Raw genomic sequence first — 26511 nt, 5'->3', positions numbered from 1 at the left:
ATAATATCATCATCTCAAAAAGAAATCCAAACAAATGAACCTCCTCAGAAAAGAAGGAATATGCTCAAGAAAGCCATTGCCCATAGGTCTTACAATAGTGTAATGATATAGTACAACAAGACGAGTCTTGACAAAGATACCATAAGCACTGGCATCAAAATCCAACATTACAATTATCATGGAAATTGGAATAATATACACATATCATTACAACTGTCATCATGAAAAGAGATATACACATACGAAGTTGTAGATACGTCATTATTCATGGACGATCAATTAAACATCTGTCGGCAAAGGTTATAACAGGCTTAGAAGTTGGTAGAGTACTAGAGTGACATAAAAAGGCTTCTAAGTTAAAGTAGCTGTTATCATATCACGGTGTTTTTACCATGCGCTCCTACCTGAAGATTGACACTGAGACAACCAAAGATCTATGTGCTCTATGATCTGTTTTCTTACTTTGAGTACTTCGTCTGGGGAGGTGCAGTTCTTGGCATCACCTGGGAATGGAAATTGTTAAGAATTCCACATTGAAAAAATAAAGAGAGAACATATGAGTTTATAAGGCCATTGGTTAGACTAGCTAATTGATTGAATTCAGTCTTTTAGTGTAGTTGGCCCATGTGCATTATAGCCCAGTTGAGTGACATTGGCCTAATCTTAGATTATAACATGGTATTAGAGCCTGGTTCGATCCACTTTGTGTTCACCAGGCTGTCTACTATTTCAAGTGGTAGACCGGCTAGATTCAAAATGACCCGGTTGGTGGCAAAAATCAATGCATACCTTCAGGGATTAAAGGAGACTGGGGGCAGCCACGCATATCAGTTCCATGTCCACAGTTATGGCAAGTGATAATGTAAGATGGCACTGACAGATTTAAAAGGAAGGCTTCAGTTAATTACTCAATAGATCCTGATATTCAAATACAATCTTTTGATGTACTAATGGAACAGGAAAACACTTCATGCAGCATATGTTTGTTCTATCGCCTAGCCAAAATGGAAAATTTACTCGCTCCCTACCCCCCCCACCCCCACCATTTCTATACAAGCATTAGTGATATTGTGTAACTTACTGTCCGGAGATGAAGTTTGTTTAGATGCATGTCGCCATGGATCTTGTGATCCATTTGTAAAGACTATTTTTGAACCTGCCAAATAGTACAAATTTAATACAAGTCTGCTTATACAAGTCATCAACAGTTAAAAATTTAAAGAAAACAAAAAAGTACCGGCAATTTTTGTGCCACCATAGTACAAATTGGTTGCATCAACATCAGGATATATTCCATCCCCAAAGACATTCTTGCAGAGGTTCAAATGATAGCTGCAAAAAAATAATTTGGTTTACCATGTTGATCCATCACCATCAGGTATAGAATTAGACAAATATCAAAAGTCAAGATGCAAAAATATAATACAAAATATAACAAATAAATAAATATGCAAAAATATAAAGCATACCTTGTATCCACCCTTGAGGAGCGAATACTATCATTCGCAGGGGCCACCTGGAAAAACGCAACTTCTGTACAGACTTGGAACCACCACAAGCGATCAGCAGTATTACCTTCAACTGCGGTATTCTTTAGATGTTCTTGATTGTATGTTTCAACACTAACACCAAAATACTCAACATAATACTCCTTCACATATTTGGCATATGCATTCTGCAGGGAAAAAAAATCCAAAAAGTCAATTAAATGTGAAATCAATTGACTAGAACACGTACAATATTATATGCGGTTGCTTGGTACAATATAAATGTCCAAAGAAGTTCGTAAGCAAGAAAACAGACAATTAATTATTCGGAGAGGTATTACTTAAAAGTAAATTAAATTACAATCTTCTTAAACTTTTAAGTAAATTAAATTGCAAAGATCCAAAACTTATAACAATCATTCAATTAATTCATCAATGTGCCCAGAATTAAGCTTCTCATCTTTCTTACTGATTGTTCAGGCAGATTCAACATCAGAACCATCACTCTGCACAAAAGGGAAATCCAAGGTAACAAAGTTATGGCAGCAATAAGAGCTTACCACTAAATCCGATCCATTCTTCTTTGCTTCAATGAGAGGATCACAGAGTACATCTGGGTTTCCATACTGAAACTGAAAATTGGCAAAACTTGTATAGATAGTAATTGACTACAAACAATATGGACTCAAATAAACATCCAAAGCAGTAATTAGTCACTTACCGCTATAACTGCAGCATCGGCCAGAAAATACAGGAAATCCCCATCATTTTTTAGCTGTAAAGAAATAAACATCCAATGAACTGTCCAAAAATATAGCATGGAACTATGGGATCCATACAAAGTGCACAAGATTAAAGAATAGACTTTGTTGAAATTTAGGTCATTTATATTTAGTTATAATTTAAAACAAACAGGATGGGGACAATCAACTAAAAATCCCCAAAGAGGTGAATAGTTTTGAAACCATCAAATGTCAACTCCTATGGGAGTGCTCCCTGTCAAGCTCACACTGCCAAGTAACCATTATGAAGGCATGAAGCTCAAATATATCTGACATATTATGGGAACAATTTCTTAAAACCAGATATATCCATCTGATGATTGAGGTGTTCTCTTCTAAGTTGACATTGTCCACAGAAACTGAAGTAACATTGTAACATAGGAAAGCAAGTATAACAATCAACCCAAGCACCAGAGATATTTTATACCTCAGCAGCACCAAAAATGGCTTTTGTTTCTTTACTATTAGATGCAAGTTTCTTGTCAACGAGTTGAGTAATTTCTTGCAGTGCACTTTTACATTCAGGGCCTGCAGATTCCCCAACCTGCAGCAGGAAAATTCAGTATTATCCTTTACTTTTATTTCCTATTTTTTTCCCAAATTTTTCAACAAATAAAGTTCATCATAAGCTTCATACAGGAGCAAGTTGTGGAACTGAGCTGAAATGTGCCAATATGAAATCAAAACAGAAAAAGAGATGCATAGCAAGAATTATCATGAAATTTAAATAGGGAAATTTAATAAGGACAAGCTACACCCTTATTCAAATATGACAAACTGACAATGAAATTCTTTTCACCTGCTCATCAAATTCCGTGAAGTTGAATATAGAAAGAACAACTCCAGAACTTGCAAGACTTCCACATGTTAGATGAGGGAACTTCAATCGAAACCAGGCACTAAGGGCTCCAGCATATGAAGTGCCAAAGACAAACCATGGATTATCAGCATTAGATTTATTGAGCTTAGCATTCAAGGTTTCCTACATCACAAAAGAAAATTCACTCACAAATTAATATTTGCTGTGTTTAAGGCTTAAAAGGTTAAGAACAAAAAGAACTTTATAATGCTTTGGTATGGGGGAAAAGCACATTCTAACCACCACTGTTTCGTAGAATAAAATGCGAAAGAAAGAAAAAGTCCACAGTTCAACAAACATGATACATCAAATATGAAATATCTTCTAACGGTGCACACATTTGGACCCAAAAATTGCAAGGCATAACAGTACTCTCTTGCAGTATTATCAAGACGTGAGCATTTCACCACTACACAAATAGCAACTTTTAATAGTACATCCATTAACCATCATTTTAAATAAGCATCCATGTTCTCATCATATATCTAAAGCTGGAAAAAATCTAAATCTGATGTTTGAGTTTGAAAGCAACCCATCCTTCCTAGATACGATAGATATTTGCTAATTAATCAAAAGAAACGGATGAGTGCCTCAATAGTCAATAGTCAATAGAAGTACAAAAGTGCACAACGAACCACATATTATATGTCAGTAGATCAAATGCTCAATACCACATCTTCTAAGGCAATAGCACACCCTACACTTAAGTGCATAGAACAAGCTACAAAAGAACAAGGTACCTGATAATATTGACGGAAAGCAGCAAGGTCAAAAAGTGCCTGCTTTGATGAAAGATATTTCAGGTTCTCTGTGGTCAAAGATTTAAATGGTGAACTCTTGCCATAATACCGATGCTCAACAGAAACAACAGCAGCTCCAAACTTCTTAGCCAAAACCTATATGGCATTTCATGATTCAGAAACTACTCCTAACTACTGAAACAACAAATCACAATACAAAGTAGGAAATCACATCTAATTACAAAGAATAGTTTACCAAACTAATTCCCATATAACCAGAATTTATTCTAACTTTCCAACACCATGAAGTAAATAGTTTTTTAACCCAGCTAATAGTCATTTACAGACAGTGAGATTTATCAATTTATCAATAATAATTATTACTAAAAGAAAGTTCAGATTAAGCCGGCACTAGACCTAAATGAAAATGAACCATGAGAAAAATTCAGCATCCGGGCAAAAGCCAAAAGGACAGTGTCTAGAAGTTTTGGGATACAGAATTCAGGGCTACAGGAAAAGAAAAAAAAAATCATCTGAAGAACCTTTGAATTTGTGAAATGATTCATGCTAAGAAAATCAAATAGCATGAGAATTCAAAACTTTGGCAGGATATTCCAACATATAAATTATATTGGCTAAAACATTGTTAAATAATGAGTTCTATTCCCCCACATTCTAAATCTATTGGATATTAACATCTGTAACATTGATATGCATCTCCATGAAAAATGACACTAAACACAAACAAAAAGAGGATATTCAGTAAATTTTGGTAGAAAACTAAACCTCCCAAGACAAGAATCAAGTCGGTAAAAGTTTTGTGAACATACACTGATGTAGTCATTAGGTATCCCATTACAAGAAGCTTCCCCGCATATTTTCAAAAATATTGGTCCATCAGGAATGCGGAAGTGGTCAAGAAACTCATAATATCGTTGGCTGAATTTACGATGGTCCTGCAATCCAGCAAAAGTATCAGAAAGATTTAGTGTTATAATTATCTTTGAATACAATGCAAATACAGCGTCTGGTCTGACAGGATATAATCAAACACTGTCCTTCTTTTCCCTCAATTAATTAGGGTGTTTTGCAAATGGCTGCCAAATAAAATACAGCGCACTTTTATTTTTAATTTATAATACCTAATAAGTTACAGACTTGCTTGTCCAATTAAACACACATTTTTCCCGAACCTTAAGTAGTGACACTACTATCTCTGGTATTGATTAAGGAATATTTAACAACTAAGCTGGTTTCCATTTTTCTCTTAACCAACCATACAAATATAAAATCACTGTCATAATAATCAACTCCAAAATAGCAAATACAAACTTATATAACTTTCATAATAAGCAACTCCAACATTGTCTCATTTCATATGGGAGTTCACCAGCATCCTCAATGCATTTCCCCAATGACAGAAACAGTTGATCCAAAGAAAAATTTAGTGCCCAATTTCCAATTCATTAAAATAAGATAACACTATAAAATAGTTAAATAAGCATTTTGTAATAAAAGTGAGTCATGTTTTGTCAAATAGAGTCTCCAAATTGTTCTTGAGGCGTCAGACAAATATTTCTGCAAGCATATAAATCTGCATAATTCATACGGGTCAAAATGACTACGCGCTCCACAAATCAGTCATAACAAATCGAAACTAACATAATTTATCCCAAAAATGCAGTAAAATCATTCACCATTTACTCGAACAACTTTGCGTGCACGCGAAGAACATCACAAATCACAAATATGCACGGAAAGATATAGAGAGATAAAAAGAGAGGAGTAATTACATAAGGAGAGAAATGATCGAGAGTTTGATTGAGCCAGAGTTCATCCTGGGTCAAATACTTGCTGCTTTCCGCAGAGGATAGCTGGAGAAGACTGGACACTACGACGCCGTTTGAAGTTGCCAGAAATGACAGGAAGAAGAAGACGAAGAAGAAACATGCAGTCAGCTTCATGTTGATCTGATTATCGTCCCTCTTCTTAAGCCACTCAAATCGCAGTGCTTATGATCCTTTTTCTTGTCACAGGCCAATATGTATAGTCCTCCCCTGACGGCTCGGACGCAGAGAATATATATTATCTACTTTAGAAAAAAAAAAAATGGCGAAATCCTCGCCCCCGGCACATATCCCGACTTTATAAAAGGATTTCTTAATTTGTTTTAAAACACAACATTTAATAACGAATTAACGAGATTATAAGTTTATTGTTGTTTAAAATTTGAAAATTTGATCTAATATAGGTATATTAAGAGATAAGTTGTTTTCAAAAAAAAAAAAAGAGATAAGTTAATTGGTTCAAAAAAATATTAATTGGTTCAAAAAAGAGATAAGTTAATTCTTTCAAAAATAAAAAAGATAGGTTAAGAATGAGTCCAACAAAAATAAAACAACACTTTTTTGGGTGAGTTTTTATATAAAAGTTTGTATATAAGAGTATCCATAGTGGTTTTTTCATGATTTTTTTTTGTTTTTTTTTTTTTAGAGCAAAATATCAATTTTGGTCCTATGAGTATTAATAAAATGACGGTTTTGGTCCACATGTTTAATTCCTACCAATTTTCATCCACGACTATTGTTTTAGTACCCATTTTCAACGACTATTATTTTGATACCAAAATTCATCATATTGGTCACCCCTTTATTTAAGACATGCCGAAATAGCGAAATCTAAAAATTTTAAGGACATTTTCACCATTTTCAACTTAAGATTCCAATTTGAGCATGAATAAAGGGATTTAAGCCCTAAGATCGATCCCAATTAGCAGTTCTCTTCCTCATCCTACCTTAATTTGAGGAGGTGAAATGCGAATTGAGATAGATCTTAGGGCTTAAATCCTTTTTTCATGCTCAAATTGGGATCTTAATTTGAAAATAACGAAAATACCCTTAATAATTTCATATATAGGCATGTCTTAAACGAATGAGTGACTGACGTGATGATTTTGGCACTAAAACAATAGTCATGGATAAAAATTTGTACTAAAATAATAGTCATGGATGAAAATTGATAAGAATTAAACATGTCGACCAAAACTGTCATTTTGTAAATACTCGTGCGACTAAAATTAATATCTGCTCTGAGAAATTGTATTTGCAGGAGGAATAATTTTTTGTGGGCCCTTGTAGGAGAGAGAAAGAGAAAAGCTATAGAAATATACTAGTCATGTGTGTTGAGCGCACAAGGGCGCCCAGAGGGACTGCAGCACCCTAGTAAATCTCTTTTTTCCTTCCCCTTCCATGTTGGTGATAATGAACCAAAATCGATTTTATATCGCAAAATAACATTTATATATACACATACAAGTATATAAAATATTATTTGATATATATCCGAAATATATATATATATATATATATATATATACACACACACACACACACACACACACACACAAATATATAAATCAGATCACTATGGTCATATGCATGAATATATATGGAAAAGATATATGCATATCAACCAAATGGAACGTATAATCCACAGATTACAATTCCAACCAAACTATAATATCAAAAGGAGAGGATTTTTGCTTAGAAGCATAATCCAAAATCGAAAGAAGGAAATATGGCTCGTGTATGGGTATATGGTTTTTAGTGTGAGTCAAGAGGCCACTCTTTCCTTAAAACCTTATTTGCCACCTCCCAAAAGTGCTAGGAGCGTCGTGGCCTAGGTTTCCCAGGATAAAACGCGCTACGGTTCGACGTTTGAGCACCCAAATGATTGAACCCGGCGAACTAGAACAAAGCCTTGAACACAATTAGGCTTAAGAAAGGAGTAGAAGCAGAAGGATTTTGAAGCTTGAAAACAAAATTTCGTGTAGAGCTCTTGTGCTTGTTCTTCTTGTGTCTGTTGAAAACTTCTGCCCTCTACCCCTTCTTATATAGGGGAGGAGTACTTAATAGCATTCATCATGACATTAATTACACGTTGTGTAACATCTGAAACAGTGATGTACGGGAAAGAGATGGTGAGTAACGGGTGTAAATTGTCGTTCCGCAAGGGATTGGGACTATGGCACGTACTTGAGTGACAACTAAAATTCTAGGCACCAAAATATTGGAACCCACAAGAATCCAAGCAAATTCAAATTCATGGTTGGGTAATGTCAACAATTAAAGGCTAAAAAAATCTAGTTAAGACAATACAATTTAAACACAAGTAAACACAATGATAAAAGATGGGCTCAAATTAGGGGATGTTGCCTTCTAGATGCTTTAACAACTTAGGGATTAGGGGAGAACATCAACCAAGGGAACATAAGGGCAAAGCACATAAAAATCCTAGCTTAAAGCCATTTTCATAAGCTAAAGAACAAGGATTAGAGCAAGGATTGCCCCACTTTCATGATGTATCAATTCATAGCTCTTAAAGCACATAAGCATTTAGGCCCCCAATTCTTCCCTATTTTTATAGAAAGAAAATGGGTTTAGAGAAAGGAGAGGCTTAAGTTCTTCCCCCAACTTTCATTGTGGAGAAAAACTATCAAAAGCAAGTTAATAAGAGTTACGTACCAAATATTAACAAGATTCAACATAAATCCTTCACAAACAAATGAAACCTAGGTTAGATATCTTCCCCCTTATGCAATAATCACCTATTTAGCATCTAGGTTGGCAATATCACCCTAATCCGAGCCCAAAAATGGACTACTCACACATCATAAGCTTAAATAACAATAAAGCACAAGAAAATATCATAAACATTGCACAAAAGCTTAAAAGAAGAGTGAGAAGCTTCTCTATTGAAGATGAAGATTTTGTGGTTGAATCTCACTCCAATCCGCGTTTACAAGCTTGCTAGATGAGTTAGAAATGTAATACTAGACTAATCTAAGCTAAGGAAGTCTAAGGAAGTGAAGAGAAATGAGTTCTAGCTATTTAGGGTTCTCCCTTCTCCAAAAATCTAAGAAAATAGCATAAATATTTTACAGAGCACAAAGGTACTACCTTAGGGATGGCCATCCCTGAGGCAGTACGATTTAATTTTGGTTCACTGGAAAGGGCGTACGGGCATGCGTACGGGCGTATGGCAGGGCGTACGCCACCTGCTTCTTTTTTGAGATCTTGGACGGGCTGATGCATAGGCGTACGCAAGGGGGTACGAGGCTGCTGAAAATACCTAAATGCATTCCAAACTCTTTGATTGATCTCTTGGTCCCAAAATTGCTCGTATCTTCCCACAAATCATTGAATTCCTCACTTGTTGTGAATGATTGCACCTTGAAATAAAACCAACATAACTTAGTCACAATTCACACAAGTTTTTAGGCAATTCACAAATAAAAAGGGTTCAAGAAGAGGTAAAAATATAAACAAAAATGCACTTATCAAACAGCAACCCCATTAACAAAATTAAATTCAAAATTCAAAATTGGAGTTAATGGACTGTTGGCCTTCAGCCTCACCAAGTTTCGGCCCTAAGCCGAAGCGGCTTTGGAAAAATGATACCGAAAGTTGGCATAACTTAGCCCGCAAGGCCAGCCAATTGACACGAGATCGGGCTTGAATCAAGCCAGTTTGATCTCGTTTCTAGTTGGAATTTGATTTGCACCCCCCCTCCCACCCGCGCGAGAGAGCTTCTATGCTATACAATTCTACAAGCTTCATAAGAGCTCTTGTATAAAAAGGGGGGGGGGGGGTCAAATCCTCTTTCCAAACCAATGTGGGACAAAACTCACTTTTCCCTTCATTTTTCCAACTTAATGGGTCTACTTTGAGAATCAATATCTCATTCACCCATTATCCGTTTTGAGCGTACAATATATCAATCTCTTCGTCTCACTACGAAGAACTCGAATCTACTTTGACCCGACACAAATCGAAAGTGGACCCCACTGATAATTGTACCACAAAATAGCCACTTAAAATGCCATTTTAATGCTATTTTTCCAACAATCCCCCACATGAATGAAAAATTGATTTTCAGGGTATTTTGAAATCGGAAAAAACTGTGTTCAAACGGCGATCCCTGCATAGGATAGGTAGGGAGTCACTATACCCTTTGAACCTTCCCTTGTGAAGATATGTTTACTCTACTGGCTATACGATAGAACGCAATGTCTTTGAACCGACTGCCGTTTGTGTAGACGATGACATATCTCACACAGGAACCTCCCGACCATGCTCTGTTCTCATAAGTGTTCCCATTTTGGTCGTGGGTCACCGTTCTTGGTTCTGCGAGAGTTTCTAAAGAATTGTGCCCAACAATTCTCCTTTGAAACGACCCTCTCTTCTCTCTTACATAGGTGATTCTTTCTTGAGTATCCCGCATACTCACATATGTCAACCGACATTCGAATCATTAAAGCATCAACATGCTAGCCTCATGCGGGAGTCACTGTTTCTAACGAGGAGTGGTAGGGAGTCTGAGACCCCCACAGTGACACGCTCCGTTCCATAATTTAGTTGTCCCATTGAACCTAGGTGCCAGCTAGGTTGGGTATCCACTATAGAACTTTTAGTCCAAGGGCTTTAGACCCATTCCTCGTTCCAACTTCTCAACAACCATTTGCTTACCCTCGGGTTAGCGAGTTAGCGGCCGCTACGTTATCCTTTGACATCACGTAGTCAATAGAGATAACCCCTGTTGTGAGAAATTGTTTAATGGTATTATGTCAACGACTTATAAGTCTAGACTTACCATTCCACATCTAACTCTGTACTTACCACTTTTGGCTTGACTCTCGCAACGCACACAAATTGGAGGTACGAGTTTTCCTCTAGGAATATTCCCAAAAAAATGGCATAGCCATTCGGCCTACTCGCTCGCGATACGTGTTTAAGGCTCTCAGCATAGATCCCGTCATGGATCTTAGCTATCACAAATCGTTTCGAGAATTTTCATAAAACTAACTACACTGGCCTACGTAAACACATAGCCTTTAATGGACTTAGCGTCCTTTGATATCCATGCTATACTATCCAAGTACAGCTAGATATCCCACGTAGTGCAGTCCAAAGTCACGAGCATACCTTAAGTATCTCATAACTCTCACTATTGCCTTCTAGTGCGTAACAACCGCAAAGGCAATATCTGGCCTAGTACAACCCATTTGATACAATTAAACTACCAATAGTCTGAATGTATTCTCTACGAGAAGTACAATCTCCGTGATTATTGGCTAGTTGTACGTTAGTATCTAACGTGTCCAAGCCACTTGATTATCATCCTTTACAAGGATTCAGTCAAACTTAATGAGATTGGCTTAATCACGAGACCATACGGTCTTCTCACGATTTTAATCTCGAAGATTAAATCTGCCGAACCCACAGCTCTCATGTCAAATATCAAATTTAACATGTTCCTGGTAGAATTGATCATTCGATCGTTGCTACCCACGTTGAGTTTATCGTGTATAAACAAATAGTGATATCACTGTCTATCGTACGCAATACGTAGACACACTTTCACTTTTGTTTATACTAAACTCGTTGGTCATCACTGCATGATCAAAACCTCACATGCCAAATCTCAAAGGCAATTGTTTCGAACAATACAGTGATCTCACCAATTACACACTTTCTTTTCACATCGTGGAACCACAAACCCTCAGGTCGTTCCATGTCTACTAAGAAAGCGAGACATCCATTTCGATGAACTTCCAAGTCTCGCTAAACAGCTCTGGCAAGTATCATTCTAATGGATTTCATTCTCATCACAAGAGAATATTTATATCGAAGTAATCGTGGCATACGCGTTGCATGTAATCTACAATTACAAACCCGGCCATTTTACTTCAATATAACCAACTGGTTTTTATCTTCCGAATAGTGATCCACTTAGGATCCCGAGGTCTTACAACCTGGAGGAAGAACAACCAGTTCCAAGTATTGATTCTCTAAGATAGAATCTACTTCACTCTCGGTAACCTCTTTCGGGTTGGTCCACTTGTAAAAGTCAACGCTTCTACATACGTTCGAGGCTCGTTTTCTAACAACCATGTCAGAAAATCCAATTTATTTTCTAATAAACAAGTTAGAATATGCACACCACATTCTAACATGTACGTCAGAAAATATGGACCAAAGGATTTTTCAATCCTAGCTCTCTTGCTACGTCTAGCTTCAAGCTCGGGTTCTCTTTCATACCCTTCAACCATAGCTACGCTGAAAGTTCCTTTCAACGTGCTAGGTCCTTTATTGAACCTTCACAAAAATACATCTTCAAAGAATGATGAATTTCTAGATTCAATTTATCGTGTTCTTATGTACGTCCAAACTCTAGGACTCGTGTACTAAGAACCAATACACACCTTTGGCAAGACACTCCCACATTTCAGGCATTAGTAGGAAAATCTCCTACGTATCCACAATTCGTAAGAACTTCATGTGGGTAACCTTATTTAAAAGGTACTTGTTCAAAGTATTGTCTCACCCCACATACTTTGAGGTAGATCCGAACTTATCAACGTCTTGATATTTATGTTCGGTAACAACGTTCGATTGAGGTGAATACCGTGTCGTACGCTCGAGTACGATACCAACGCTTACACAGAAATCACCACCAGGTGTTTCATATTCACTACATCGATCGTTCGTAACCACATTAATCCACAACTAAATTGGTTTTTCTCTTTTATTCTTATAAAGAATAATTATGTGCTACACGTTAGCACATCTCGTAGGTGTGAATGAGTCGGCACGTACGAATCCATTCGGTTTTGACCGAAAGGCCACAAACCCTAACTAGTGCTTCCGAAATTGAAGCACGAATCAGTGCTTAGTAATGAAGCACGAAACATTCTATACCAAGCACGAATCATTGCTTCTAAACTAACGCATCGATTCCAAAGCAATCTCTATTTCTTTAAATTATAAACTCACAGCAACATTCAGTTGCTTAATTTATAATTCCAGTGCTACTTAGCACTAGGATTATTAGTTAATTCCACAATTAACCAAACCTCCTTTCGTGCTAGTCACATAGCACTTTTTACAATGCTAAATTTAATTAGCCTTTTGCATAGTGCTAATTCAACATGTTTGGACGTCCAGTGCTATTAAGCACTACAATTAGCACTTCAACAATACTAAATTAATTAGCATTTTACGTTAAGCTCAAGCTTAATTTGACGTCCCAACAATTTGTCTCAAATCACATTTTATACTAGTATAATTTGGAATTTTGATCAAGTTAATTATCACACAATTAACAAAAACAAATCAACCAAATTTTTGACTAGTTGAATCAAACTTATATAATCGTACTCAAAATATTATTTAAAATATTCAACGATTGAGTTGTGACGCTCACGATTATATAGCTATCCCATTTTTTGACAAATTATCCTTGAAATCCTTATCGTTCTACATGAACCAGAACCGAAGTCCTTTTACGGGATTTCAAACATGTAACACGCTTGTTACATTTTGTTTCGGCCGTTAAGCCATTTTAGCATTTTCCACGTAATGCTACTTGATGCACTAGGCATCCATATTGAATCTTTTATATAATAAAATATTAAAATATCACACAAGAATATTTTAAAATATACAAAGTTCAATACATACAAATGGAACAATTCATTTTATTCAACAATAAAATGTATCACAAGGATACTACAACATTTATTCAAAAATAAATAAATAGGAAAATTACATTAGAAATACATTTCCTTATTCCTATCTCGTAGTAATCCTTCAACCCGTGTGCCTTGTTCCATTTTCCAACCGTCCACTCCACGAAGAGTGGTCCATAGCGCACATCGGGGGTACCTCGGTTGTGACCTCACTCGTCCAACCATCCACATGTTTTAAACATAGAGAAATTGTCCTCAACCTTTTCACCAGGATGACGGTTCGCTTCATAGTGGCATTTCTCCTTCTTCTCATAATCTTCTTGAAAGCTAAGCTTCCGCTTGCGTTTCCTTCGATTACGGTTGAAGTCATTGGTCACACTACCATAGTCCTCAGATCATGTAGTGGTCACATAAACACTGGATCCTTCGTGGCTTTTAGCCGATCCATTAGGCATCACAATAGGTACCACTTGTGTGCCATTAGCCACTAGTCTACTGGATCGTGAACCAAAGTTCTCCGGAGCACCATCGTGTGTTTTTGCAACCACTACAAGAAAAATGCACATAGACAACACTAGAAAGACAACAGTTTCGTCCAAAACCGTTGTCTTTGATGCAACACTTTTGTCAAAGACAACGGTTTTTACTTAACCGTTGTTATAAGTGTGTTGTCTTTGTGCATTTTGTGAAAAGACAACACCACAACGACAACAGTTTTTTAAAACCGTTGTCTATGTGCATTTTTTTTTTTTAAATAAGACAACGGTTTTTTTAACTGTTGTCGTTGGTGTGTTATCTTTAAGCGCAATGGAATACACAACAATAGAAAGACAACAGTTGTTTAAAACCGTTGTCTTTGTGCGCTCTTTTTTTAAAAAAAGACAACGGTTTTATTTAACCGTTGTCGTTGGTGTGTTGTCGTTAAGCGCACTTGAATACACAACACTAAAATGACAACGGTTTTATATAACCGTTGTCTTTGCATGTTCTTTATTTGTTTAAGACAACGGTTTTATTTAACCGTTGTCTTTGGCATGTTGTCTTTTAGTGTATTTGAATACACAACACTACAAAGACAACGGTTTTAAAACCGTTGTCGTTGCGCATCATTATTTAACAGGCATATAAAATAAAAACAAGGATGTTAACAACAAGAGTCGAACCTATGACCTCAAACTTAATAAGTAAATAATCTAACCAACTAAGCAACACAAATTCTTATGTTTAAAGGTGCAACATCTGGTATATAACTGGGTTGCTTCTGTGTTGTTTGTGAAAACCAAGACAACAATTTTAGAAAATAGTTAAAGAATTTCCCCAAAAAGAATAAAACCTAAGACCTCTACCACAATAAACTAAGCTAAACCCACCAAGGCACAACAACACTTGTATATTCAAGGGCAACATCTAGTATATTACTAAAATAGTTCTATTTTTGTTCATATTTAAATATAAAATTATTCACCAAAATTTCAAAGTAAATTCATTAAAATTTTATTTTCAATTATATTACAATTAAGACCAATCTATGAATTCAAAAAAATAATAATAATTATCAAGTATAAAAAACAATATGGGGTGGTGTTCATAATGGTGCGGTATGGTGTGTAGGGGTTAAGGGCGGTATATATGATAGGGGCCGGGGTTGGTAATCGACTATTCCGGCTAGCGCATGACTAACAAGGTTAGCTATATGTTGGTAATTGACCCTTACGGCTAGCGTATGACTAACAAGCTAAAGTTAGCTATATGTTGGTAATCGACCCTTCCGGCTAGCGCATGACTAACAAGCTAGGTTGAAATTGTTGGTAATCGACCCCTCCGGCATGCCTGGGACACATTGAGAATGGATATGAAAGAGTAGTTGATCGATGCCGTACAGTTTGCTATATCCCATTTATTTTGCCACGATCTTAATTAGCTCTATGTTCATAATTACCAAACTATATATTCATAATTTTTGAATTGAAATGCATATTCATAATGATTGAATAACTCTGATCTATATTCACAATTACAGAACTTTGAGTTTATAATTTGCGATGTTCATATTCCCAAGTGTTGATAACTATACATTTTAGAAATTATGAATCAACAATACAGAAATTACGAATTTGCAGTATAGAAATTATGAATTTACTGTATAGAGAAATTATTAATCTATACAACTGTATTTAAATTAGAAATATACTGTATAGAAATTTTGAATCTACATTATAGAAATCTATGAATCTCGTGTTCTGTACCTATATACCCGGTTCTATTTTAATTGACCGAATGTAGTGACCCGGGTAATTAAAATAATATTTTGTTACGAAATTTTTCTCTAAGCTAAGACAAATTAAAATTTCCCTCTAAAACAAAATTCCCCTCTAAGACAAAATTGGGAATGAAATTTTTGTCTTCCCTCTAAGACAAAATTGTGCAGAGACAAGTAACAATTCCAAAATTTCCTCCGCTTCAGACATATCTCCGCCGACCTATGTTACTGCTCGTCCGTGTTCTCCGCCGACCGCCACTAGCCAGCTCCGCCGACCGCCTACCGCCGCCGCGTCCAAGCTTCGACGTCGTCGCCTCGCCCAACCTCTTCCGCCATCGCCGCCTCCATCCTGTGTCGCCGTCGGTCCAGCCGCTGCCACCGTGAAGAACTGAGGTTTAGCTTTTAAGGTTAGCTTTTCTATTTTAATGTGCAAAGCTGTCAAATACATCCAAGCTAGGTCTGATTGTATCAATGTGTGTGTTTAATTTGTGCAAAATTTTGGATTTAAGCATCAATTACTATTGTGTGGATTTAAGCTTCTTTTATATCTCCTTCTGAGAATAATTTTCCCGGTAGTTCATCTTCTGTATTGCTTGGGTTTTCAGTGGGTTCTGTTGACCTATAGCTCCAGATTCATCAAGGGAGAGAAGAGAATCACATCATCGAGGTTGTTATTGAAAATAATAAATTTGCTCAAAAATTTTGCTGCATGTTTTCAATCTTGGAAATGTAAATTCTCTCACGTGCCTCCCAAATCCCTTCCACCCATTTACAGATACAGAGTATTACTTTAAATAATACCGATATTCAGTTCAAAATGAATGCAAATAATAATTTAATCTATCATTGGGTAGAAGGGACTTGGGAAGCATGTTTTCTTTATTCGCGATGCCCGATCTCAAAACCAGCCTCGGTTTGTGGCTATAGTGAAACTGGTGGTGGCATAGACAGAAGGGGAGTATAGATTTGAGATGGAAGTGCTAGTTGATCAGACAGAACCTTGACTGGATTTAGAAGCTTAAGACTAGCTACTTTCAACTCCTTAATTCAGGGGAACTGAGTTTTCTTCTTAGTTTTTGTAATCTGCAAGTCTGCAACTGCCATATCTGGACTTCTATTTATATCATCTTTCCAATGGCAGTTTGCACATTTTAGTTCATACTCAAATCTGATAAAAGATATTCAGTTTTTCATTTTCTCACATAGAGAGAGAGTGAAGATAATGATTCTCAAGAGGTTGTCAGACCCTATAAGTGCATATGAAATGCAACATTTTTCCCCTTATCAGTTTCAGTAGTTTTACACCTGGCTATAGCAGCCAAGTACACTGTTGTTTCCCCACCATGTATCCTCATATAAACTTAATTATTGCATTTACCTCCTTTTTGTGATCATGTGGGTTGTTTCTGTGTGTGCATGCACTATGAACTATAGGTAATATATTTATTCAATTAATCAATATGCTTATATGCAATACAGTGAGCATCAAGAAGAATTGAACTTAATTGAAAATTAGTTTAGAGCAGAAGTTGCTTACAGTTTCACTTGTGCCTTCTGCTATGTCTGCTATGGTTGCCACTTCTTCATGCAGCTGCTGAAAGAGAGAAAGTTGACAATATAATGATAATCTAGCGAACATCTTCATCTAGGTCTGATTGTATCAATGTGTGTGTTTAAATTAGAAATTATGAATCTACATTATAGAAATCTATGAATCTCGTGTTCTGTACCTATATACCCGATTCTATTTTAATTGACCGGATGTAGCGACTCGAGTAATTAAATTAATATTTTGAGTAATAGAAATTGATGTAATTAGTTTGTAACATTCTGCAGATGGTTGAACTGGGAAGACTGAGGAGGAGGATAATAAACTGAGAGCTGCTGTGCAAGCTTTTGGTGATAGTAATTGGCAGGTTGTTGCTGCTTCCCTTGAAGGACGGACAGTTACCCAGTGCTCCAATAGGTCAGTTATCTTTTTTAATGGTTAGAGTTTGTCATGGCATGTTTATTATTGAGGTTGAGGTAATCAAACTATTCTATGTGATATTGGCACTAGGAAATCTTAGTTTTTGCAGAATTATATTGCTTAATTTGTTCTGAGGTAACTGCCACATTAAGGTTATGATTGATACTTTTTAATGAAATTCAAGTGTTCTCATTTATTCTGCCTAATCTGTTGTGAAAGGATTCACATGTCGTTGAAAGTAAATTTGTAGTTATATGAGTATTTGAGCCTTTGACTACACATTGTAGTTGAATGACATAGAGTATACTTATGCAGATTTACTTCAAGGTATTACTGAAGTTACTGTATTCTTAAGTCTGTAATATGTATGGTGGTATTTAAATCTCTCTCTTTTGTTCTAGAACCTGCAACAGCCTTAGCTAACCTAGAAAGCAGTACAGTTCAATGCTTTGGTACAACCGATTGGAGAAAGTGCTGCAGAATTGCAAAGTTACATTGGTGTCCTTGCAAGAGAAAAGGTCAAGTTGAATTTTAAGACATGGAAACATGTGCCACAAGATATTAAAGAAAAGATATGGGATGATGTTAATGTAAACAAATTCTCATTCTTTTATTTAGCTTGTATTAATTGTGATATTTAACATATTAGTCTTTTAATGCTAACAAAATTTGTTCTATGTAGTTGAGCTTCATTGTTCCGGCAAATTTCAAGAAAAATTGCTTGAGCTCAGCGAATGATAAGTGGCGCCAATATAAGACACAACTCACGAATAAATTTATTTATTCAAGATTGGATGATGAAGAAAACTTACATAAACCACCGACAGGATATGGTATTATGGGAGATGAATGGACTCAATTTGTGATTTCCCGCATGTCCGAAGAATTCAAGGTAACCTCAAAATTATCTAAGCATAGTTGACACTTGGACTTGTGTGCATAAATGAACTTTTTGCTAACAGACAACATGCAACTAGCAACTGGGATGCTCTATATACATATTTGTATCATTGTATGCTTTAATTGGGCTTTATATTAGTTTTGATTTTATTGATAATCTGTTCACCTTCCTAGATTAGTTTAGGACAGTGAACTGTATGTTTTAGCATAATCCGATTCATATTATAAATGATATGATTGAGTATTAAGTTGTTTTAATCTGGTATCTTTCATCTTGGACCACCATTTTAGTGCTCTTTTTCTGGAATATCAAATAAGGAATATATTAAATTTGTGTTACATCATCTGATTCTTATTCCTTTTATTATGTTCCAGGGGTATGAAAGGACACAAACAGACATTATAAATTAACAAAGTACTTTAACCAAAATTTGTCCTAAACTTATCTAGATAGAAGAAGATTCAGTTTAGCAACACACAAAATTGCTTTACATTATCCATTTCTTCTCATAAACTGAAGAAAACAGAACACAATAAAATTAACAAGATAAAGGCTAAAGCACAATATGCAAAAAGAAAATGTAAAGAAAAACGCTAGCTACTTTCTAGGATATCCTACAGTTTTACTGCAATATAGTTCTCTTTGTTGGTTTGATTTTGCACTTCAATGTAGTATCGTTCAAGAAGTCTTAATTTTATCTTAATGTATGGTGCTATGGCAGAAATATAATGTGAAGCTTTTATTTAATCATGTTTGTCTTAGAAAATGAGCGAGCTACAAAAGTCAAGAAGAAAGAAAAACCTTTATCCACATCGGCTTGCTCGTAAAGGATATGCCCGGCTAGCTAGTGAAATTGTAAGTAATTATTATTTCACTTTCACTATTATTAACTTCAACACATTTTCACCCTAAGTTTGACATTTATAAATCTTCTTGCCTGTAGTCGACGGAGTTGTGTGATGATGACGAAGTTAATAGAGCTATACTGTGGAAGAAAGGGGAAACTAGTAAACAAGGAGAAATACAAGGAGATGTTTTGAAGACAAAATTTACAAAGATTGTAAGCAAAACCTTTACTGGTATTATCCTCTTATGTATTTCTAAAGATTGTGGTTATATCATGGATTTGTCATGCATTACAGGATGAATATATTCAGCAAAAGCAAGATGGTTTGTTGCAACTTCAAGGACCAAATGAGGACATCCTGACACAGGCTCTTGAATCTAAGGAGCATGGAGGTCGGGTGAGGGCTATAGGGGGACATGTCAATCCCTCAACATATTTCAGAATGGGTAGAGGGATGATGCCTGCTCATGAGAAAAATGTTCTTCTAAGCAGACAAGCCAAAGTTGAAGACAGAGTAGCAAAGTTAGAAAATATGCTACTTCAAAATGTTGGCTGTAATATTCAGATTGAAGCAAAAGGCAGCTGTACTGCAAAGGATGCAAAGGGTGCGAAGAAAAGTGAAGAAGAAATTGGTGATATTCAACAAAAATTGGATTTTGAGGACGATGATGATGAGCTGCAATTTATTGACAAAGAAGATGTCTTGGAGGTAAATTTTACTTAGTATGTATATAATAAACATGACTTTCTTAGTATATTTATTTATCTAGCTAATATGCGTATATTTTGCAAATTAGAAACCATCTAAGAAGAAAGCGGGCAAGAAAGTCAAAAAGCTTGAGTTGGACTCCTCAAGTATGCCTAAGTCATTATGGCTACTTTACTGTTATTACAAGCGTGCACTTGGGAATGGAGAGAGTTTACAAATATTGCTAGATAATAATGTCTTCGGGGAAGAATGTACTCTCTTTGTGCACGACGAAGATGTGACTCCTTTTTGTCAATTGATGCCAATATTGTACACGTGTATTACTGTCTACATATGGTATGATTTAATATATATTTCGAGTCAATTTGATAACTTATCACTTCTATGCTTTGTTCTTCTAATTCAGTTTCCGTTCCAATGTCAGGTATTTGTATAACAAGATGATGGAAGAGAACAAGCTTGAGAAATTCAGATTTATGCAGCCAAGTGTTGTAGGGCATCTGCCAACGAAAAGAACAGATACAAATTTTCTAAAAAAACAATTGGAAAGAGGGCACGAGCTTTAGCAAACATACTGCTGGACATTCCAAGTGATGCAACACTTTTGGTGCCATGTAATATAGGGTAAGAATGGTTACAATTTACTTTCAATTTCATATATTGTGTTGATGTAATATATAATTATGTGTTTGTGTGTGCATAGTTTCCATTGGATTCTGACAGTTATCAACATCACTAAGGACTTAGTTTATGTGTGGGACCCTCTTAATCATCGCATTCTCGATGATGATTGGAAGCGTGTTGTAGAAATGTAAGTTTTTATTTTTTATTTTTTTTATTTTCATTCTTTCGATTTATTATTACATAATTTGAATAATCAACAAATATATATATATATATATATATATATATATATATATATATATATATATATATGACGGTAATAATGTTACGGGAAATATAATATTAGAATGACGTTACGTGAAAGAGAGAGTAACAATAGTTGTATTGCTTTTGTCTCAGTACAGAAAGTACAGTGTGTCCTCCCCCTTGCTAGCTAAGGGGAGTTCTATTTATGCTAAGTCCTAACGGTAACAACATGAAGAGTCATAATTGGGGAGCTGAGGCTAACGGCAATAGCATGAAGAATCATGAATGAGACGCTCAGCTTTAATTCTCTCCCTTCAATGCAATGAATGACCATAATGTTTCCACCCGTTGGTGTTCTGCCCGTTGGAGTTCTGCCAGTTGGAATTCCACACGATGTCGGGTTAAATATGGTGTCGGGTCAGGTGCTGCTTATGATCCGGGTTGGGTGTCAGCACCATTATCCTGTCACCAGTCCCCCCCTACTCCTGAGTCAACGAATGTGTTTGAGTTGACTTGGGAGTAAGGCTGAATTTGCTTGATATCGTGCAGAATCACGGTTGATCCCGAGTATGTGATTTTATTTTCCAAATCACACATGTTTTTTTTTTTAATCCTAGCCGAGACGGGCTGCGATTTAGGCTGGCCGAGGTGCGTGCCTCCGGCCGATCACGGCCGAGGCGTAGCCTCGACCGATCGTGGCCGAGGCGTGCACCCCGGCCGATCGTTCATGGTCGAGGCGTCGCCTCGACCGCTCGTGGCCGAGGCGTGTGCCTCGGTCGACCGTGGCCGAGGCGTCGCCTTGGCCGATCGCGGTTGAGGCGTCGCCTTGACCGACCGTGGCCGAGGCGTGCGCCTTGGCCGATCATGGTCGAAGCGTCGCCTCGACCAATCGTGGCCGAGGCGAGCTCTGGCCTTTTTTTTTTTTTTTTACGGACAGGCTGAGGCGCCGCCCCGGCCAGTGACCGAGACTCGGGCCTTGGCCTGGCCGAGGCGTGCGCCTCAGGCCCCCGGTCGAGGTGCTGCCTCAGTCGGTGGCCGAGGTGCTGCGCCTGGCCGAGTCGTGCGCCTGGCGGTTTTTTTCTTTTTTTTTTTTGGATCGAGGCGCCGCGCCTCGGCTTGTGGCCGAGGTGTCGCCTCGACCAGGAGGCCGAGGCGTGCGCCTCGGCGCGCCTCAGCCATCTGGCCGAGGTGTCGCCTCAACCAGAAGGCCGAGGCGTCGCCTCGACCAGAAGGCCTAGACGTGCGCCTCGGCCTGTGGCTGAGGCGCGGCCTCAGCCCTCTGGCCGAGGCGCTGCCCGACCCTTTTTTTTTTTTTTTTTTTCTTCGGCCGAGGCGGACTTCGGCTCTTCGGCCTGCCTCGGCCGAAGCTGTGGCCGAGGTGCATGCCTCGGTCACCCGAGTTTTGTCTCGGCCAACCCGTGGCCGAGGACTCGGTTCTCTATTTTTTATTTTATTTTATCTTTTTTTATTTTATCTTTTTTTTACAATGCGGCGTCAGCGGGCTTTTGGTTGATCGAATGTGGTTTTGAGAACCTTTTATTTGAGCAAAGTAACCTGGGCAGACCATGATTACAAAATATTGTTCACAGGTCTGGGCGGACCACGACTACAAAATATTACTAATAATATCTAACTAAATGTTTTGAGCTCCATACCCGATCGATCATCCTTGCAGATGGTGTGGACTTGTAGATCCTTTCTGTCAATCTTTTTGCATGCTTTTACGTAACAACTGCAGGCTGCTCCCTGGTCTCCTCTGACGACTCCTATCCCATTCGGAGTATGGAACTTCATACACAAGTGTTCCACCGACACTATGACATTGAGGTCCTCCAGTGCCGGCCTCCCCAATATGATGTTGTGCGCACAAGCGAGTCTTACCACGATGAATTCTACGTCAAGTTTGCGAATGTTAGGGCTCGTGCCTATCTCCACTGGTAAGACCACTGACCCCTCTGTCTCCACTGAATCACCCGTAAATCCAGAGAGTGGGGTACGTACTTCTTTGAGCTGGTTCCTAGGTATCCCTAACTTGGTGAAGGCATTGTAATACATCACATTGACTGAGCTTCCTGTGTCGATTAAGATGCGGTGGACCATGACATCGTTGACGTCCATCTTAATGACCAGGGCGTCACGATGGGGTAACGGGCCCTCTGGGAGATCATCATCAGAGAAGGTGATGGCCTCCTGTCTCTGTTTCTTTTCTCTAGGAAGACTCACCACTTCTCCCACGTATAGCTGCCGGCTCCACTTCTTTCTTTCCGCAGGCGTGTCACCCCCTGACTGGGCGGACTCGCTTTCCCAGGCTTCCCACCTTTCCTTCCATCCTCTTCGTCCTTCTTCTTCCTGTCGACGTCCTCTGCTTCGGCATAGCGGCTAGCCGTCCTTATCAGATCTTCGTAAGAGCGGGGGTAGTGGGCGTTCAACTACTTGTGGAAATACCCTGATCTTAAGGCATGGATAAATATCGGGATCGCCGCCTTGGAGTCGAAGTCGTAGACATTATTGACTTCCTTTTTCCATTTTATCAGGAAGTCTTTGAGGCTCTCGCCTCTATCTTGCTTCACTACACAGAGGTGAGAGAAGGGTTTCTTACGCTGTATGCTACCGGAGAAGTATGTCAGGAAGCTCTTGGACAACTCCCCAAAGTTTTTGATCGACCCATCAGGGATGGTGTTGAACCAGTCTTGGGCCGCTCCATCCAGGGTGGACAAGAATGCTCGGCACATGATGGCGTCTCCTGCCCCGATCATTACCATAGCAGCCTTGTACCTCGTCATGTGGACGTGTGGGTCAGTGACCCCCGTGTACTCCTTGATAGCGGGCAACCTAAAGTCCCTCGGCAAAGGTACGTCTATGATGCTTGGGGAGAATGGTGCTGTCATCCGTACCTCGGGTTCCGGCGACTGCTCCCGTGCCTCCACCCTTCTTGCTAACTCCTCGATTCTTCTCTGCAGCCTCTCGACCAGGGCCGACTCATCAGGGTGCCAGCGCGGGGCCGACTGCTGCTCCTCCAAGTGTCGGTGTGGAACCCGCTCATCAACGCGTCGCTTCCCCGCCGAGTGCCGTCGCGGAGCCAGCTCTTCGACGCGTCGCTCCTCCAAGTGTCGACGTAAGGCCGACTCATCAACGTGTTGGCGTGGGGTCGGCTCCCGAGACACGCCCACCTCCTCTGTGGGTGATCTCTCGGCTTCTCTGTTTTCGTGTTGGCGAGGACCTCTGGTAGAGGATCCCTCGGCCCGTGATCCTAATCTTTGCCGCACGGGCGCCCTTTGTCCCAATCGTTCTGGTGCAGATTGGGAAGGGCCTGGTTGTCGTCTGGCCGGTCCACTTCTCTGGGTCTCCACCCTTATTTCCTGGGGCCGCGGCGGGGGCACTTGGCCTTGTAGTCCCACCGCCACTTGGTTTAGTGCCGCCGCCACCGCTTGCTGGATGGTCGCCTGGAGGTTCACGACTTGGTTCGCCCCTCCATTGTGGAGCTGGTCTCGGAGGTCCCCTCCATTGTTGAGTTGGTCTCGAAGGTTTCCTCCATTGTTGAGTTGGTCTCGAAGGTCCCCGGGCCTCCCGTTGTTGAGCTGTTCTCGGAGGTCTCATCCGCGATTGTTGGTGAGTTGGTCTCGGAGGTCACCTGAGGCATTGTCATTGTTCACGTTGCGGGAACCGTGGGAGCTGCGGGACACCATTCTTTCAAGCTTGCTGTTGAAAGAGGAATGAGTTGTATGTGTCGTAGCCTGCTTGAGTATTGGACTCAGGCTCTCAATGAAAGCACCAATGACGGTAATAATGTTACCGGAAATATAATATTAGAATGACGTTACGTGAAAGAGAGAGTAACAATAGTTGTATTGCTTTTGTCTCAGTACAGAAAGTACAGTGTGTCCCCCCCCCCCCCTTGCTAGCTAAGGGGAGTTCTATTTATGCTAAGTCCTAACGGTAACAACATGAAGAGTCATAATTGGGGAGCTGAGGCTAACGGCAATAGCATGAAGAATCATGAATGAGACGCTCAGCTTTAATTCTCTCCCTTCAATGCAATGAATGACCATAATGTTTCCACCCGTTGGTGTTCTGCCCGTTGGAGTTCTGCCAGTTGAAATTCCACACGATGTCGGGTTAAATATGGTGTCGGGTCAGGTGCTGCTTATGATCCGGGTTGGGAGTCAGCACCATTATCCTGTCAATATATATATATATATATATATATATATGAAGGGCTATTAAAATGGTTCATGCATCCACTACGAATGCAAAGAAAGGATGCAGTAAAACTGCTTGGGAAATTGTCAAGGTAATTTCATATTTTTAACTATATAAGTGTTTGTATATAGCTAAATTGTAATGCAAATATTATTTAACATTTGTAGGCTCCTCGTCAACCGGATAGTAACCAATGCGGTTTCTTTGTCATGGCGTACATGAAAACTTTAATTGAGAATATGCCAGACTTCGATGATAAAAATTCTGTTTAAGCACTGGTATTACATTCCATTTCTACTCTCTCTTCCTTGTTTCTCGCTGTTATTTAATTGCAGAATGGTTGTAGGTTTTTAATGCTTTGTTAGCTTGGGTTTAAGCCTCTCTCTTTTTCACTTGATTTGGACAGTTATTGATGATAAATTTGATTTTTATTTTTTATTTTTTAGAATAAGTTTGTTGCTCTGAGATTTGGGTGTAGAATGCGTGTGAAAGCTTGAAATTTAGGGCATTTTAGTGCTTGATGTTTTGTAATTAATAAGGGATTTCTTTGTCGTTTGTGTTTAAGTTTCATGCATTATATTCTCATGAGATTTTATCTGAATTGTTTATCAAATTTGGGTGTCTAGTAATCTCCCAAAGACTTGAAGGCTAAGACAAGAACCTGAATCATGTGTATCTGATCTGTTAACATTTTTTGGGGGGAGTGCATTTGTATTGCTTTTTCAAGTGTGTTTCTTTACTTGTTGGCTACACTTGTTATGATTCTCTTTAGCGAACTCATTATCTTGTTATGAACAGCTTGAGTATGAATGTGGTGAGGGTAAGAGGGCAGTTTCATTTCATTGCAAATTATTTATATCTATACTAATTTATTTTCTTACTTTTTACATGTAGTTTCAACAAGTTGATTATGACAAAGAGGTTATTGATCTGGTGCGATCTGAATGGGCCGATATTCTATCAAGTCATATAGAGTAGGTATGATTTGGTCATTCGAACGTTGTGATCATCTGGACTTGAATTGGTTCGGAGAATTGTTTTTTGTGTAGTAGTATTATGACTTGGATGATAATTAGAATTGGTCATGGAAGTCTTTTGACTTGTTATTTTGAACCTTATTAGCTTGTGCACAATTATGTAACTACACTTTGCAACATATGGTGAATGGATAAATTGTTTTTTTATACGATTATAATTTAAGCAGGTGAAAAACGGTTAAAAACCGTTGTCTATTTTACAATAGACAACAGTTAGAAACCGTTGACTTTTCTATAAAAGACAACAGTTTATGGGTGTTTCAACAACACCCAATAGACAACGGTTTATAACTGTTGTCTTTTAAAGAAAAGACAACAGTT

The 26511-nt window shown here is 38.3% G+C and overlaps 1 protein-coding gene and 1 pseudogene across 2 annotated transcripts; one reads left to right on the top strand and one right to left on the bottom strand.

The window, feature by feature from the left end:
* Window positions 1–85: 85 nt before the first annotated feature.
* On the bottom strand, window positions 86–5959 carry LOC109167605 (probable serine protease EDA2). 2 transcript variants are annotated; one of them, XM_019316649.1, is made up of 13 exons: window positions 5662–5959; window positions 4699–4824; window positions 3869–4024; window positions 3069–3251; window positions 2697–2813; window positions 2209–2262; window positions 2048–2119; window positions 1470–1675; window positions 1238–1332; window positions 1082–1156; window positions 790–873; window positions 405–503; window positions 86–287 (listed from the first exon to the last, which is right to left on the bottom strand). In XM_019316649.1, exons 1-13 carry the CDS (start codon window positions 5830–5832, stop codon window positions 280–282), a joined length of 1446 nt encoding a protein of 481 aa, XP_019172194.1. In that variant the 5' UTR covers window positions 5833–5959; the 3' UTR covers window positions 86–279. The 2 variants fall into 2 exon arrangements, with proteins under 2 accessions (XP_019172194.1, XP_019172193.1); XM_019316648.1 differs by having other exon boundaries at window positions 86–503; window positions 5662–5958.
* Window positions 5960–17852: 11893 nt separating this feature from the next.
* On the top strand, window positions 17853–26259 carry LOC109167543 (annotated as a pseudogene).
* Window positions 26260–26511: the final 252 nt, after the last annotated feature.

This window comes from Ipomoea nil, unplaced genomic scaffold, assembly GCF_001879475.1.
Source record: "Ipomoea nil cultivar Tokyo-kokei standard unplaced genomic scaffold, Asagao_1.1 scaffold3169, whole genome shotgun sequence".
Lineage (NCBI taxonomy): Eukaryota > Viridiplantae > Streptophyta > Magnoliopsida > Solanales > Convolvulaceae > Ipomoea > Ipomoea nil.
The sequence above is the reverse complement of the archived record's forward strand: the minus strand, read 5'-3'. Positions and strand labels throughout refer to the sequence as shown.

Bases quoted from the DNA above. Each gene is read 5' to 3' on its own strand.
- LOC109167605 (XM_019316648.1), bottom strand. From the start codon at position 5,832: ATGAAGCTGACTGCATGTTTCTTCTTCGTCTTCTTCTTCCTGTCATTT. The intron at 2,814-3,068 runs GTGAAAAGAATT...TTCCTGCTGCAG, and splicing joins TCACGGAATTTGATGAGCAG to GTTGGGGAATCTGCAGGCCC. The intron at 2,263-2,696 runs GTATAAAATATC...ATTTCTTTACAG, and splicing joins CCATTTTTGGTGCTGCTGAG to CTAAAAAATGATGGGGATTT.